Source organism: Melitaea cinxia, chromosome 2 (genome assembly GCF_905220565.1).
Source record: "Melitaea cinxia chromosome 2, ilMelCinx1.1, whole genome shotgun sequence".
NCBI lineage: Eukaryota > Metazoa > Arthropoda > Insecta > Lepidoptera > Nymphalidae > Melitaea > Melitaea cinxia.
This window is the reverse complement of record NC_059395.1, coordinates 10,807,820-10,825,883: the sequence shown is the minus strand read 5'-3', so window position 1 is coordinate 10,825,883 and position 18,064 is coordinate 10,807,820. Positions and strand designations below refer to the sequence as shown.

General features: G+C 32.2%; 1 protein-coding gene and 1 long non-coding RNA gene across 2 annotated transcripts in view; both read right to left on the bottom strand.

Annotated features, from left to right (window-relative positions):
* LOC123664720 (succinate--CoA ligase [ADP-forming] subunit beta, mitochondrial) overlaps positions 1-12,993 on the bottom strand; it is a 38,264-nt gene extending 25,271 nt beyond the window's left edge. Inside the window, exon 1 of the mRNA XM_045599222.1 lies at positions 12,827-12,993. Within this exon, the coding sequence (XP_045455178.1) occupies positions 12,827-12,892 (66 nt within the window). The 5' untranslated portion in view covers positions 12,893-12,993. The remainder of the gene's footprint in view (positions 1-12,826) is intronic.
* Positions 12,994-15,241: 2,248 nt separating this feature from the next.
* On the bottom strand, positions 15,242-16,712 carry LOC123660427. Its single transcript, XR_006744188.1, has 3 exons — positions 16,637-16,712; positions 16,594-16,606; positions 15,242-15,253 (listed from the first exon to the last, which is right to left on the bottom strand). It is a non-coding gene; the product is annotated as an uncharacterized LOC123660427 (long non-coding RNA).
* Positions 16,713-18,064: the final 1,352 nt, after the last annotated feature.

The following is an 18,064-nucleotide window of genomic DNA, read 5'->3' as shown; positions in this document are numbered from 1 at the left end:
CCTCTAAATTTCGAAATTCTTCTTCTAACCTCAAAAACTTTAACCATGGATATCTCCATAATTATGGGGTTCCGAGGTGTGACAGTGGTACCAGGGGTAGCGTTCCCCACCCTCTCCCCCCCAACCCCCCACGGTCCCGAAATTCGGTTTTACCTAATCTAAAGTTTTACCGTCATTTTTTGTATAGGGCATTGTTTAGGTACTGAACCAGGATCTAAAATCCATTTTTCGTCACAAATAACAATGCGATTCAATATGCCTTTGTTTGTGTGTCTGTAGAGCAGTGCAAAGTACGTCTCGACGCGTATTTCGCGCTGGCGTTATTCAATTCGTGAGGCACCCATTTGTCATGCTTTTTTACCTTGCCAATTTGACGCAAATGGACCAATATTGTTTTAGTGCTAACTTCGAAAGCTGCTGCTAATTCAGCTGTAGTTTGAGAATCATCAGCCTCCACAATCGCCTTCAATTCGTCATTGTCGACCACCATTTTCGGCCGACCAAGTGGTTCATTTCTTACATCAAAATTTTCGGAACGAAAGCGAGCAAACCAATAACGGGAGGTACGATCGTTAGTAGTGTTCGCAACGTAAACGTGGTTGATGTTACATGCCACTCCTGCCGCTTTGCTACCACGACGGAACTCATACTACGTAATAACTCGAATTTTTACATATCCATGATGATGAAAAACGTACAAATGCGATGTAACATAACGCCAACCATTAAACAAATAATTAATTATAAATAAAAAAAGATTCTATATTTTTAAAATAAAAATAATTTGAAATTCCGAGTTCTTAGCGATTTTTTTTTTAGTTTTGAGATAACGACGAAACGGCAATTTTATAGGTTTTCAGCTGCACATGCTTTCTTTTTCTGTAAAATAGTAAAAATGTTTTATTAATTTATTTTTGTGACAAATGAATATTTAAATATAACGATGAAATGAAAAAACAAATGAATGAAAACTGATGCTCATCTGACGCCCGGTAGCTGCAAATCTATCTTTTAGTAGTAGAGAAGCCCACGATGCTAAACGGGGATTTACTCGAGCGTCATAGAGACCTATTCGGTTACAAAGCTTAGATGATAAGAAGAAAAAAATGTTATATAATATATACGTTTACATCGGTGGGGGAAGCGGCTATAGATTTTTAAATATGTAAAAAAAATACTGTTGCATGGACATACTCGAGCGCGTCAGATATTGATAGCATCAATGTCCTACGTATTTTTAATAATGTACGTATGTTAATCTGATCGTTTGCACGATGCGGGTGGTTGTACGTAGGGTTAAAAATGAAGAAAAAAAAATATAATACGCAAACTCGTGGACATTATTATAATGTGTAAAAAAAAATATCGCCATTTTGAAATACTCAAGCGCGTCAGATTAAGATATATATGGTTCATTTTTATGTTTTAGACGTGCTGTCTCATAATCTGATGATTATCTAGAGGTATTCGCCTAATCTTACATCAATTTTTTTTTTTTTTTAATTTTTTATAATCATTGAACTTCATTTATTGAAAAGCTCAGGAAATAGCATGTAAATAAATGTATGTTTTTTTTAAGTAGAATACTTGTATTTGTGAGAAAATAATTTTTAAAAAATGCTAAAAAATTTAATTTTTTATAATTAATTGATTGATTAATCATCATCTTCATCTTCATCAATAGATTATCCAGTAGATTCCTCAGATTGCGTATCTGTTACAAAAAGTTATTAAAATATTTGACTATATTTTTTATGGATAACGTGTTTTTTTAATTATTGGAGGAAAGAAATACCTGATTCCGGAGTATCTTCAAGAATATCAGATGTTATGACTCCATCTTCGTGCTGTTACACGGGTTCCCAGTGAAGAGTTTAAAAAAAAAAGATTTTTAGAAACTACAAAATTTATTTATGGGATTGAACAATATTTATCTTAAATTAATAAAATAAAATACACGAGAACTGGTATAAAAAAAGATATGTGACCGATATGAGGGATCCGAGCAGACTGACGCGAGGTTCTGTCCCTACTGCTTTGTTGGAGACAAAATGCTGATGCAGCATCTAAGGCTTGCATCACAGCGCAAAGAGGTGCATGTACTAGCTATAACAGTACGCTTTCGACAATTGATCACCTGCAAACCAGATCATTTTGAATTTTCCGTCGACAACATCCATTTACTATTGGAAACTTTATTGATTATTGTACTGTTTGTTTCCTAAATAAAATAAATAAATAAAAATCCATAGTCCATTGGTAAAAGATTAATAATTTTTGCATTATGTGCATTACTCCAAAAGCATGCAATGAATTTTGTGCGTAACACTTGCTGGAGTAACTCCGATTCACAGGGTGGCAAGTTGCACGCATCGTAATTCCGGACACTCAAGGAAAAGGGTTGTGATTTGTCTTTTACTTGTACGTCCTATTGAAGATGAAAATGCTGGCTTGATTGACATCGTCTAACTTTTTCAACCCATACAAGTGGTAAGACTGTATGATAGTAAAAGAATACTGTACATTATGCTCCTTTAATCCCAAATCCAGAAATGCTTCTTGGAAAATTTCTGAATTCATCAGATAATGCAAAGGTTTCTTTTTCCCTTGTCGTTACAATGCTGGGTTGAAATCGCAACCAGTGAACGCATGCAAAGCTGAAAGCGCCTTCGAAATTTTCGGGCCTAATTTTTTGTAGAGAAAGAATACGTCGGTGTATTCTTAGTGTAGTGTATTTAACTATACTGATTCTTATTCAGACCCGTCTTTTTTTGCAATTTCTGTGATGATTAAAACGTATTTGTGTGAAAATTTTGTATGGGGTTATATAATTTTTATGGTGTTACTCTGGAGATGAATATATTATCTTTCATTTGACACCAAGACGTCCTCGCGGGGTTACTCCTAATTAATTAAAACGATACCTGAAAAACACTGATATTTGTAGAAAAATGTGATAGCGTCCTTACTTTAGCATCGAATTTTTGTTATTTCGGCTTGCGGAAATCGTCAGATTATGTATTTTTCGTTATCCTTGAATTATTTCCTTCAAAATAAAAAAAAATATATCTACGCTCGAGAATGTCGAGATGACGTTTTTTTTTACAACTTTGCTGCCCTCCCCCTTCTTTACGTCACTCTCAAATTGTCAGATTAGTGGAATATACACTTTTTAGCATGTAATTAACTCACCCTACCTTAATCTGACGCGCTCGAGAATTCTTGATGATCAATTTTTTTTACTAATCTGATCCTTTATCCTACACGTTCGGCTTTATATATGAGGCTCATATTTGGTGGAGGTACTGAACCGGGTACATGGTATCCCATTGTATATTAATCTGCCGCGCTGTAGTAAATCCCGAAATCCCCGCTTGGGCTCCCTACTATAGAAAACATCTGTTTGCTTCAATGTCTTCTTTTGATACGTACAAAAAATTTACTTGAGGCATTGATGTTTTAGCCCATTCGTATAATCTTTCAGATGTCAATATAGGTGTGTTTATCTTTGATTGATAACTAGCTCAAGCCGCTAGACGTTTTAAATTGCCACCGAGACCATGGCAAAGGGACATGTGATGTGGCGTGAAAATGAAATTCTGCATCTTTACTAAAGTCCTGCTAATAATAGAAAATATTGATGAATTAAATTTGTTCTTAAAATGTTGCGGTGCTACGTCAGCAATAAATATATATATATATATATCTATAATATATATAAAAGCGAAAGGTCACTCACTCATCACGAAATCTCCGAAACTATAACACCTACAAACTTGAAATTTGGCAAGTAGGTTCCTTATAAGACGTAAGCATCCGCTAAGAACGGATTTTACGAAACTCGCCCCCTAAGGGGGTAAAACGGGGGGTGGAAGTTTGTATGAAAGTCCTATGTTTTTGAAGTTAGAGACTTGAAATTTAAAATGTAAGCTCTATAGATGGTGAAAAGGTGTCCAAATAACATATCTTTAGAAATCAACCCCCTTTTAGGGTTAAAACGGGGGATGGTACGCTGACTCACTCATCGCGAAATCTCCGAAACTATAATAGCTACAAATTTGAAATTTAGCAGGTAGGCTCCTTATAGGTTGTAGGCATTCGATAAGAACGGATTTTACGAAACTCGACCCCAAAGGGGGTAAAACGGGGGTTGGAAGTTTGTGTGAAAGTCCCATGTTTTTGAAGTAAGAGACTTCAAATTTAAAATGTATGCCTTATAGATGATGAGAAGGTGTCCAAATAATGTGTCTTTAGAAATCAACTCCCTTTTGGGGTTAAAACGGGGGATGGTAGCTTTACTCGCTCATCACGAAATCTCCGAAACTATAACACCTACAAACTTGAAATTTGGCAGATAGGCTCCTTTTAGGGCGTAAACATTCGCTAAGAATGAGTTTTACGAAATTCGACCCCTAAGGGGGTAAAACGGGGGTTGGAAGTTTGTATGAAAGTCCTATGTTTTTGAAGTAAGAAACTTGAAATTTAAAATGTACTTTCTTTAGATAGTGAGAAGGTGTCCAAATAATGTATCTTTAGAAATCAACTCCTTTTTGGGGTTAAAACGGGGAATGGTGGTGGTTTTTGAAGTAAGAGACTTGAAATTTAAAATATATGCTCTATAGATGGTGAGGAGGTGTCCAAATAATACATCGTAATCTATATATATAAAAGAGAAAGATCAGTGACTCACTCATCACGAGAACTCAAAAACCGCTGGATGGTCTATCCATCCAGGTTGGACAAAGATAAAGTTTAGCAGGGATGTAGATTATAGTTAGCAGACGTAGTCCGCTAAGAACGGATTTTACGATATTCCATCGCTAAGGGGGTTTAATTGGGGTTGATAGTTTGTATGAAACATATACAGCCTGAAAATAAAACCAAAAATGTGGTGTATGAGGTGAGATGTGGTGAGAGGTTTTATAAAAATAACTATTAAATTATACTAAACTGTGCCTTTTAAAAAGTTACTCAGTTTGATAAGCATTTCAAGTGACTGAAATAAAATAATAATTTGCGTTAAACATCTTAATAGTAATACATATCTTCATAACCACGAGGACGTAATCGCGGGCAACAGTTAGTGTATTATAAGTCCCCAAAAGTGTATGTGATCGATTCGCTCAAAATTTACTGAACGGATTTTCATGCGGTTTCAACATTGTAGAGAGGACTCCACCATTGGTAAGAGGAAGGTTTACGGAACGGCTAAGCCGATTTTGATGAGAGTTTCACTGGAAGTTTGCTAGCAAAACTTTGTGACACACTAATTTCAACGCGGGCGAAGCCGCGGGCACAGCTAGTGTAATATAAAAGTATTGAAGAATCGAGAATTTTAAAAGATAAATAATCTAACAAAGGAAGCATTCCACTACGATTGCAGTTTCCAATTAAATTAGACTTTAGTTTTACAACTAACAAAGCGCAAGGGCAAACTTTAAAATATTGTAGCATCAACCTCAAAGAATTCTGCTTCTCTCACGGTCATATGTAGCTTGCTCAAGAGTAGGAAATTCGAAAAATTTGTATATATATAGCCCGGACAATAAAATGAAAAATGTTGTTTATAAACAAGTAGTGTAAATAATGGGAAAATGTTTTCAATATATTTTTTTTACTTTTACGTCATAGTTTATTTTTTTATTTCAACTACCACGTAATCTCATATCAACTCCCGAGCGAAGCCGGGTATCATAGCTAGTATATATATATATATATATATATATATATATATATATATATATATATATATGTATATATACATATATAAAACATCACATATATATTTATATTTATAGGTATATTATAGTCCTGTAGATGTTGGTGCAAACATTTTTGAAGACTGAAGAAACATTATTATACGTAAACACTGACCGATCCGGAATGTAGAGACTGCTCAGAATAATCGGCAAGATTAACAGCTACTTTTTTTTTTAATTGACAATAACGTACATCTATCTGCCAAGACCCTTATTCTCAGGAACGCGTAGGTATCAAGCTGTAATTCATATCCAATACTCAGGTCTACTGTTCTTTGGAGCTGTGAAAAAATCACACTTCTAAACAAACGCAATCACTGCACATTTTTGACACTCGCAAGGGTTCAGAACCTTGCGAGTCGTGTACTAGGGTACTTCCCGTGAACTCAGAATCTTGAAATTTGGTACGAAGCATCGTCTTATAGCACAGATAAATGAGATATTGCAAAAAGCATACAGTTACATCATATACTAAAAATATTTTTAATAATTTTGTTTGTACGAAACCCTAGGTGCGCGAGCACGACTCGAACTTGGCCAGTTTTTTTTTTCATTCATATGTCTTGCATAAAATCTAGCGCTACTAAACCCACGCATATCTTTGTTTTTAATATAATGTTGTACTAAATATTGTATATATGATACTTAGTTAAAATCAATCTGATATGTATTATTTCTGTTTTGGTGTACAATAAAGTGTATTATTATGTTATGTTCAATAATATCCTACGGTATTGAAATTCTATTTAATACTAGCTGAAATTATTTACCTTACGAGTAATAATAATTAGCCTATAAAGTAGTATAAAAGAAACTCATACGTTTACGTTCTGGTGCTTATACTGTGTTTGATATTGTTTTTCTCAAAATTGAATGATGTTTTTACGGATATGTTATAAACATACTACATATTCACAAATAATTTTAATTTAACTGCAGAGCTTCATCACTCATATACGAATAAATTCGGCTAGTAAAGAATGTATGTGTGTCTGTGATAAATATATACTGATTATTACATATAGACCACAGAGTATTGCTTAAAATTAGAGAATATGTACATATGTTCAAATATTTCAATCAAAGGTACTTTGGAATTCTTCTGTGAAATGATACTGTGCGGCTGATGTAGGCCGGACGGCGACCACTGGCTACTGTGCTCAAGACTACAACTGATCTAGCTCCTAAACGACTTTTTGGCCCACTCTAGAACTTTGCAAGTATCTTCTATATACTATTTTGAGAAAAAAAAAATAAAATTAGTTGGTCAGTTTGAAAAAAAATATATTAAAAAATTTAAATGGATCTTTTTCTAAAAAATATATAAAATTTCAAATATATCATTACAAAGCTCATTTCATCGCGTAAACACTTTTCTATCTTGTTTACTTCAAAATAACTTTTAAATGCTTAGTATAAGCACTAACAGTAGGGCATTCCTGCTGGTTACTCGACACTAATAACTCGTTAATTAAGCAATATACTATAATAATATTACTCATATGTATTGAGGGCATATATAGGTATAACATATTAGAAAATCACTAAAATCGGAAACATCGACATTTTTTAGTTGCCCGCTTCGCGTGGAATGTCCCATGTAAGGTGCGTTGGGGAAAGTTCGGAACCGGGGGAAGTCCGGTTAATTCAAATTTCTACTAAATTAGAACACTTTTTTCATTGATGGCAACATCCAGTACGACGCCATTTTGTTGAGCTTGTCTCCTCAGTCCGCGATGTGCGTCCGACGTATAAGAACGTGTTTTATGAGCATTCTTGTGAAAATTGTGATATTTGGCCTTTTTCGAAGATCCGGACATTACCCCTGATATTGCGGTTTATTTTTTTGGTGAGTATTTACCATTTTCAGTTATTTTTTTGAGACCGTGCCAAAGCTTTACTAATTTTTAACAGTTTTTAAAGACAAGGATTTGATGAAGACGCCTGTGGGCTGAGATCCGGTCTTTCCCCATACACGGTTAACATCGGACTAAATATTTCCTGTCAATGTAAATTCAGTGGTTGCCAACCTTGGCCAAAATAATTTTATGTACCTACCTTTTTTTTGTTGTATTAATAAATTACGTCTAAATAACTTACTTGAAATTAATAAAGTAATTATTTGCAGATACAAAATGCCTCGGAACTACAAACGTAAGACTACACGGGCAGCGACATACACCGAAGAAGACTTACGAATAGCTGTAGCAAAAGTAAGGAGTGGTGAGCTTACAAATTATGCGGCTTCTGTTATTTACGGAATACCGAAATCGACCTTGAATGACAGAGTTTTAAAAAAATCTGGTATGTTGAGCAAAACTCTTGGCAGACCACCTGTCATACCTTACGACATGGAGCAAAGATTAGCCAAATGCCTTTGTACATTAGAAAAGTGGGGATGGGGCTTATCAAGGAATGAAGTCCTTGAAATAACATCAATATTCATTAAAAACAATAAATTAAGAACACCTTTTATAAATAATCAGCCTGGACCGGATTGGTTTATTGCCTTTAGAAAACGGCACAATTTATCTATCAAAAAGCCTCAGCCAGTTGAATATCTACGAAAAAGAATGACCGATCCATTTGTTATTCACGAGTATTTTGATTTGTTGAAACGAACCCTTAACGAATTAAACTTGGATGATCCCAACCGAATTTGGAATTTAGATGAAACATCTGTTTCATTAGATCCGAGTAGAACAAAAGTCGTTGGTGCTATTGGCAAGCCGTGTACCCGAACAACTGCAGGAACTGGAAAAGAAAATATAACAATATTAACAACCGTTAATGCTGCTGGCAGGAAACTGAATCCGTTGATTATTTATAAGGGAAAATATGTCTGTCAACAATGGCTCGCAGAAGCGAGAGAAGATTATGAGTTTGAAATAGCTTATGCAGCTAGCAAACGTGGATGGATAGAGACAGATATATTTTATAATTATATGCAAAAAATTATCATTCCTAATTTGGGCGAACAACGACCCGTACTTATGATATATGACGGCCATAGTACGCATGTAAATCCAGCTGTGATATCTTTAGCTGTAGAAAATAATATAACCATTTTGAAATTGCCTGCTCACACATCTCACCTCCTTCAACCGTTAGATCTAGCGGTGTTTAAGTCTTTTAAAAGTATTTGGGATCGTAAGCTAATAGAATGGCAACGTCAGAATGTTGGCACTAAACTACGTAAACAGGCTTTCGCAGAAATATTTGCAGAAACGTGGCACCTAACGAGTTCGAAAGTTATACAGAATGGTTTCAGAAAAGGTGGCATCTATCCCTTTAATGATAATGTTATCCCTACTGAAAAATATGATTCACAAGCATACCGACGATGGTTGACGTCTCAAAAGAAACAGATAGTAGTAAGCAGTTTAAAAAATTTATGTTTAGAAATCTTGAATAGCGCCATAGCCTCAAAAAATCAATCAAAACATACCGATTTAGCAAACACATTTGAAGAACTTCTTCTGAGTAAACTCACTCAGCAGAACCCAGGTAGCAATAAAAAAACAACAAAATTAACGAGAGTTGCTAAAGGAGCTGAAGTTATAACCCGGAAATTATTAGAAGAAAATATAGGACATGCAAACATAATACAGACTGACTTTAGCACCTCGCAGATTACTGGCCCCTCTAATAACACTACTACGGCTAAAAAACAAAAAAATAAGAACGAGCAAAGCTTTACACAGACCGATTTTCAGATGCCCGGACCCTCTAATAAAATCATCGGGACGAGGAAAGTGAATCGAAGAACTAAAACTAATTCTCATGATTATCAAATGCCTCGTTCTTCTAAACTAAAGAAACATAATAATAATAAAAATAAGGTTCTTAAAACTAAAATAAATAACACACAAAGCAATAGACATATTACTAAAAGACATTCAAGAAAACAATCTGATAGTACAACTTCAGAAAGTGGTGATATGAGTACCCATAGTGATTCGGACATTTTTGAACTCAGTGAAAAAGAAACCATAGAAGAGCAAAGCATTGATTTGGATAATAACAACGAGCTGCATACAAATATTTACCATGTGCCTTTAAATGACGAAATGAGTAACGCTAATCAAGATATTAATACACATACAATCGCTTTAGACTCGCCTTCAACTTCTTTTAGTCAAACCGATAATACAACAAAAAATAAAGTTACTATTTTATCTTCCGTACGATTTAAACCTGAAAATTGCAGATTCGTAGGACCGCCCGCTTATAACTCTTTAAATCTAAAACAAATAGATAAAAGTTTTGATGTGTCTAATAATAGTAAACGAAAAGGGACAATTCATAAGATCGATGGGAAAGAAAATACACCAAAGAGAATGAAAAATATAACACATGAACAAAATAATGAAGAATATTGCATTGGTGATACGGTTTTAGTACGTTACTATACAAAAATTTTGGAAGTATTATGTTGGAGTTATAGAAAATATTTCTGTTAAATCTCTTGGATACACGATTCATTACTATAAGTCAGTAGGAAAAAAAGAAAACGTAAAATTTATAAGCCCAAAACGCAGAGATTACGACACCGTACCTGAAAATTTAATAGTTAAGAAAATAGAACTAATACAAATTCGTGAAAATCCGGAAGAGTATACGATAATGAATGACGAAGATAATATTTATTTTGAGTAAGATCTTAAGTTAGGCTTGCAAGTTGATTTCGTTAGCAGCTTAGAGTGCCATATAAGTGAATCATTTAAATAATTCTATAATTATTGATACTGGTTTATTTTTAACCGTTAAATTAATAACATAATTATTGTCATTTTTTATTTTGTTTATTGATCTGATTTGGATTATACTTAAATTTATAATCATGCACGAAATATTAATTACATTTACAGCGTTTATATAAATCACTGTTAATGATCATTACCACTCAAAAATAACTATTTTGAATTCAAAATATTGATGTTTGTGATTGACAATACTAATTTTTAAAAAGAGATAGGATAGTTTAGTTGAAAATACTTCTAACTTTCTTAATTTTAATCATGCAATAAGAGTTCCTAACTAATTTTACGATGTTTGTTAGTTTATAATTGTTATTGTTATAAAATCTAATAAGCTGGTTTCATAATTCTAATCTCGCAAGAGAAGTACGTAAATGATTTTACAAGATTTTTTTTGTTTGTTTTTGATTTTTCCAATACAATTATGAATATAGTTAATCTAAATGATGAATATGCATCTAATTTTGAAAAGGAAAGTTTATTTTAATACTTTTGTTTTCTTTTGTTATTAAATTTACTACGCAAACGAGGTTTGTAATAGTTTCTAGATATTTTGTTACAAACGATGTTAATTATTACTAGTAAAATAATAATAATGAATAAGACTGACAAATCTTAAGTGCCCACTGGCATCAAATTATAAGTTCCTACTTATATTTAAGTTATATTATTATATTATTTGTTGTTTCTATTATTTAATGTTAAAAAAATATTTTTGCCAGAGGACCAAATTGTTTATAAGATATGTATAGAATAGAATAATAATTTTTTTTTAAGATTTATTTTATTATTTATCATCCTTAAATAGAAACTTAATTATAAAATATTTGTTATGTTCACAATGTTTATTTTGTTTATTTAATGGAAATATTCTTTCGTCGGGGAAGTGCAGTGGAAGGTAAATTCGTTTAGCAGCAGGTCAAACATCTGATAATATTTCATAATTAATTAATTGTTAGTATCGATAAAAGGTTGAGAACCTCATGAACGTAAAATTTCTTTAAGTGGGTAAGATCGGACATCCAGAAGGAAAATATATAAAATTGTTGATAATGTATTAAATAATTTTACTACAGAAAATATATATCTACATTAGACTGGTTTTGTAAAGATCGGATATGCGAATTTGATCAGCTTTCCGATAATACCCATAAGGGCGATTTTACAAGATAGTCCGAACTATCCCCACCAAGGTCCGATTTTTCCCTTGCCTTTTAAGAAACTTACCTTTACTTTAGTTGATTACAAATCATTAAAAATTATCCTTAGAGAAACAAGAATAAATGTAAAAGAAATAGAGTTTCATTCTTAATTACATATACACAACTCGGTAACGCTTATTACTATAATTTAATGTCAAAAAAATATCTGCGCAAAGTCTTCCAATTAAACAAAATTTAGTCCGACCTTACCCCAACGCACCTTATATATTTTTTTTTACATTTATCTATACATCCATCCAATGCTTACAATATCATAAAACTTATACATATTTTTGTTTCTAGATCAATTTTAATTCATTTAATTCATGGGACAATAAAAATATTCTATTGAGGGATACATACAAATAATTGTTTAAGTAAATGAATGCTATGTGTAATAAGTAGCCAGAAATAGTTTCAATGTGAATTGATTTTTTAAACATTTAGCAGGAAGTTTGCTTTAAATCAATATGTATTAAATAAAATACAGTAAAACGATACAAGTTCTAACTTAGTGCAAATTCTATTATAATACAGTTTTACAACCATTAAAATAATACAAAACATTGACATAATCATGTTCTAAATAGAAGGAATGTTCAATTCAATTCAAATTGTTAGATTTTGCAATGAAGTAGTATACCTATAACATTTTTAATATATAAACCTGTATAGGAATAAAATTTGAGAGTCAACAATTATAAAGCGTAAACAATAGATCAGCTTTATTAGAGGTTTATTTTAGTATTGCTTTATGAATCCTTGGTAAGATTACCTTATCGGATTACATATTGTTAAATCTTATATAAAAAAAAATAAACATTGAATATTGATGACGTAAGGACCGTGAGCTAAAAATGACAAGGTCAAATTTATTACCTAAATTTACATCGAGTACATTTACGTAACAAAAAGAATTCTCCGAAATTTAAAATTAGCGCGACATTGTACTTTGAAACAATATGTACCTACATTTTATATATAAGTACATAAATAAAAAACATCGAAAAAGCTATTTGTTGTAGTATATTTCGAATAGCTTAAATCTGTTTACGTGTGTAAAATAAGAAAAAATGCATCGTTATATTCTACATCGATAACTTACCTTCGTTCCATTTTTCAAAAAGATAATTTCAGCAAGGCTAAAAGAACGAGGTAGCAAAGTCGCCATTTTCACTACATAAAACAGTATTACCAGTTATGTTGGCAAAGATATAACGAACTAAACGAACTGTCAATTTAACATTAACCCTTTAACCGCCATGTCATAATACGCGTGTATATGTGCCTGTAGCGCCAGCAACCTTTAGGTACAATTTTGCATAGTGTTGTAAAGTATAGTTATCGATAAACAAAGTAATGAAATAAATAAAAATTACAAAATTTTAATAAAAGGTTGAATTTCTTTATTAAGTATAGTACCGCACGTAAATTAATCTTCAAACATACGTTAATCAGTCTTTAAACATACTTAATCAGTCTTGATTGTTATTTCTTTATAAAAAAATTAATACTCTGGAGATGGACACGGGCTGAAAGTCTCTTGATGTCATGTTAAGTCTTTAGCACGAGTATGACATATTAAAATGATGTTCATAATTATACCTATACCTATGACAGACATGGAAAAAAATAACCTATCGATTCAATATCACTCTTCGTTGAATAGCCACTACTACAAATAGCACTGTTTGATTTCTGAAATATATGTAATTTTAAGTGAATGTCTTATGAGAAATAAAGTTCTTTAAAACTATATTTATTATTTCTTCGTCGTCGTATAACATCATCGACAACTACTAGATACTAGCAAAGAACTAATCATAAAGTGTGCACGTATTATCACGGAGACGGCGCCAGCGCAACCGACGTTTATTCAAAATATGACTAGTTGATCTTGAGCCGCACGTAAAATTACAGTGATGGCGTTCTCGGATCGCTTGCACTCCGTAGCGTGCATTTCATATAGGCAGAAAGGCACTGCCTACCTTGGCATGTTACTAAAAATGATATATAAAACATGAACATTACAATTATTTTTGAATACATATTTTTGAAAAAGACAAATCATAATGCAATTTAAAGCCACTTCAAAAAAACCCGCCGTCATATATGCGACATCAGCGCTTCGTGCGCATCGACGACGGGCTTTTTATGAAACTTCTGCCTATAATCGCATAACACATTTTAGCAATGGCAGTAAGACATTATATAATCCTACAATTTTATAATGTCGCGCGTGTCATATGGAATACGAACAAAGTATTGTGTTTTTAACATTGGTCGGCTTAATACCGAAATTAGGCACTGCCTAAGAATAGCCTGTCAAATTAAATTGTCTTGAATTCGATAGCGTTTGTACTAATAATTATGATTTTTGACACGGTCGCGTAATCGCAACATTCCACAGACTAATATTATGACAATTCACTTTTAATTTTTCGTTTGTGCGTTCTTATTATTAGTGAAAATATTAATATATCAGTGATAAGTTCACTTGTGAAATATGTAACGAGACGTGTGTTTGATGAAAGTAAATAGTGCATCGAAATTCAACATGTTCGATTTTACAGATAAATTAAAAATTGTTCAGACGTATCGATTTAACACATAAATAACAATGACGTTATAATTTTTTATTTATTAATAAATAAACAAGTACTTTCATTAAGCATACAATTTCGTAACTAATTAATAGTGTTATCAATGATTTCCTATGTTTGACACAAACGAAATTATCTGAGTGCCGGCCTTATGAGGTCACTATGTCTATCCAGTAACTGATTTGTTTGATAGGTATCAGTTGGTTGCTGTACGTGTATTTGTATGCCTGCATTATTCGTATAAATGCACTTTACGTGTCCAATAATTTACTTGTTTGTTCTTGAAATTATCTAAAAGCCTCTATTCCCAACAAATTGAAATAAATTATAAAAAAATTGTAAGAAAGTAAATGCAGTGTGTTCATATTTTTTTTTACTGCCTACCCTGTCTACAAACTTTATGCACGCCACTGCCTGCACTAGTGGCGTTCTGTTATAAGTCGGCAATTTCTATTTCTTTTTTGATTTCTCTATATTATTTCACTTTAGCTTATTGGATTTTGAATAAAATAAATTAATTATACCTACTCTCTTATTCATTTCGCAATAATATTTTGTCTAATTTTATAATTCATACACCTACTACAATCAAACATTCACAAATCGCATGTCTATAGGTACCTATCACTTCACTGGCGGCGCAGCGTCGGAGCATTCATGTCATGACATGATTAAACTCGAGTAACGTAGGTATAACTAGTGTTCTCACAGTTTGTGTGAAGATAGAATAAATAAGATTACCGTTTCTCACTGCACGAGAAATTTAAATAAAACAATTTAATAAAAGATATAATTACCTCTTCGTCAATATCAAATTCTTCGTCTGGCACAAATTCATCATCGTCATCACCTTCTAGAGTTCGTATTTATTCTTCAGCAGTCGTCATGGTAAATTTCAATTTTAAAAACACGAACGTAAAACTTACTAACTCACTACTTTATCACAAAAACACGCGCAACACTAATGGAATAATGGAAAATTCCATACGGTTGTGACGTCATGAAGGACTCAGTCTAGGGATGGGAATTAGCATTTATAGTTGTTCGTTCAAAAATAGCCAAATCGCTAATTTCTTACAAAATATAGATTTACACAGAGCAAAAACAACACGTTATTAAATAACAATTACATAGGTACTTAATGTACTTTATTATTCAATAACTTGGTATTTAATATAATATTTTTGCTTATGAATATTCCATATCTTATAAATTCTAACATTATGTCTCATCACTACTGTCGGATAAATACGACATAGACGTTGGAAGTCAATACACTTTCTCCGGGATAATATTAATAAATTTACCTTAATTGAAATAGTATTTTATTTTGTTTCTTGATATAGTAAATCTGAATTGTAATACTAATTAAAAGGTTGAATAGATAAACTTTCAAAAAAAAAAAATGTATTTTAGGCTAAAACATCATAATACGTTTAGAAATTGAGTACACAGGGTTTTTTGTCGGAAAAATCCGACTCAGGCGGAATAAGCCCGAAAGTATTTGTCGGATAAATCCGACTCAGGCGGTGAAAGGGTTAAGGTGCAATACCAAGTAGGTAACTATAGGTACTAGGTAGGTATATATTATTTGATTTTTAAAACAAAAATTTGCTCAGCTGATTTCTAGTTTTCGACATTTCTTGAAAATAGATTATAAATAACTCATAGATTAAAATTTTTATTATACAATAATATTTTTATTAGGTATAACAAAACCATTAACCATACATGTTGAAGTTTTCGAGATTTCATTTCTTTGTCTTAATCTTATCCCTCAATACGACAAAATACAATTGAATGGTCAAGTTAAAAAAATCACTAAGTCCATTTTATTGCATTTGAAATAATGCAGTTTGAAACTTTGAAATATGACAGGATGACAGTCTTGATTTTAAATTCTTATCACAAATTCGCAAAAGTAAATTTTAGGAATATTTTTAAATAAAACAACAAAATTATTGATTTCAATTTAGATAATGTACCTACCTAGTTGTGGTGTACAATAAAGTATAAATAAATAAAAAAAAATTCATTTAATTTTATTCAGCCTATCACAGTCCACTCCTGGATATAGGCCTCCACAAGTTCACGCCAAAAATAGCCTGAAGTTATTTGTTTTGCCCATAGTCACCACGCTGGGCAGGCGGGTTGGTGACCGCAGGGCTGACTTTGTAATAAAAATAAATAAATATAAATAAATAAAAATTAAAAAATTATATAAAATTACACATACAAATCTACACATTATTGACCATGGATATTTCACATTTTATATATTTCTCATTTTTATTCTAACTGTGTTTTACTACCTCAACTCAACTTTGTCTATCTTAACTGTGTAATTTAAATAATGTAAAATCCGAAATTGGCTTTTGTTTGGATGCTCTGTATTAGTTTATGAAACATAAAATGTAGCTGTGGATTTTTGTACACATAAATAAATAAATAAAACTATTGGATTCTATTTAAAAATCTTTAGGACTCTTCTCTGCCCAAGGCTTCGCCCACTAAATGTGATATAAATAGACTGACAGCGGGAGGTAGAATATACCTTTCGTGAGCGCAAAAGCACGACTATAATTTACAATGAAAAACATTCTTTAAGAAAAAGAACGACGAATTCATATGCGGTTCTTTAGCAGCAGTTACTATTAGTATTTCACTTTATCAACATTTTTTAAGGCTAAGAAAAATAGTATGGAACGGTTATCTATATACAAATGAATAAAATCGGAGTATCTGTTTGTAATATTAAAATAACCGCTTTTTACTAAATGCATATGGATTTACACATGATAGATATATCAAAATAACATTTTTTACAATTTTTGCTTGTCTGTTTGTTTCGGCTAATCTCTGAAACGGCTGGACCGATTTTGACGGGACTTTCACTGGCAGATAGCTGATGTAATAAGGAGTAACTTAGGCTACTTCATTTTAGAAATTTATTTAACTCTGCGAACTGAACAATAACTTAAAAAAAAAAATGTAGCTATACCTACCAGTCGGCTGTTACCAACAACACAAGCATAAGTTGCTTACTTTAGGAACAGACAACTGTGTGTGTATGTTGTAGATATTTATTATTATTTATTACAAATTGCACGCAGATGATGCCGCGGGCACAGCTAGTGTAGAAATATGTCTGCCAGAGTAGCTTGTATGACAACTTAAATTTAAATAATAATTGTTTGCTCGCAAACGAAAAAAAAACCGACTTCAATTACATCTACAAGTAATACAACGTAGGCAGACGAAAAAATAGTGAAGTAAATACGCGTTATCAAAGATTATTAAAAAAGTTGTTATCAAATCTTGATGAAATTTAAATGTAATGACCACTTAATAAACATCGGCTTTAGATTAAATTAAAAATCACCAAAATCGGTACAACTAGTAAAAAGTTATGCAAATTTTCGAGTTTCCCTTGATTTCTCTGGGATCCCATCATCAGATCCTGGTTTCCTTATCATGGTATCACATCAGGGATATCTCCTTTGCAACAAAAAAAGAATTATCAAAATCGGTTCATAAACGACGAAGTTATCTTTGAACATAGATAAAAATATATATACGGTCGAGTTGAGTAACCTCCTCCTTTTTTGAAGTCGGTTAAAAATGGAGGGATTTTTTTTTCGTGCGGAACGACTAATAAAACTTACAGAACCACCTATTTGAAAGACCGCAGTTAGGAGTTGAACACATTTATTAAAGGTGAGAGTAGAAAAAAGAGGTGG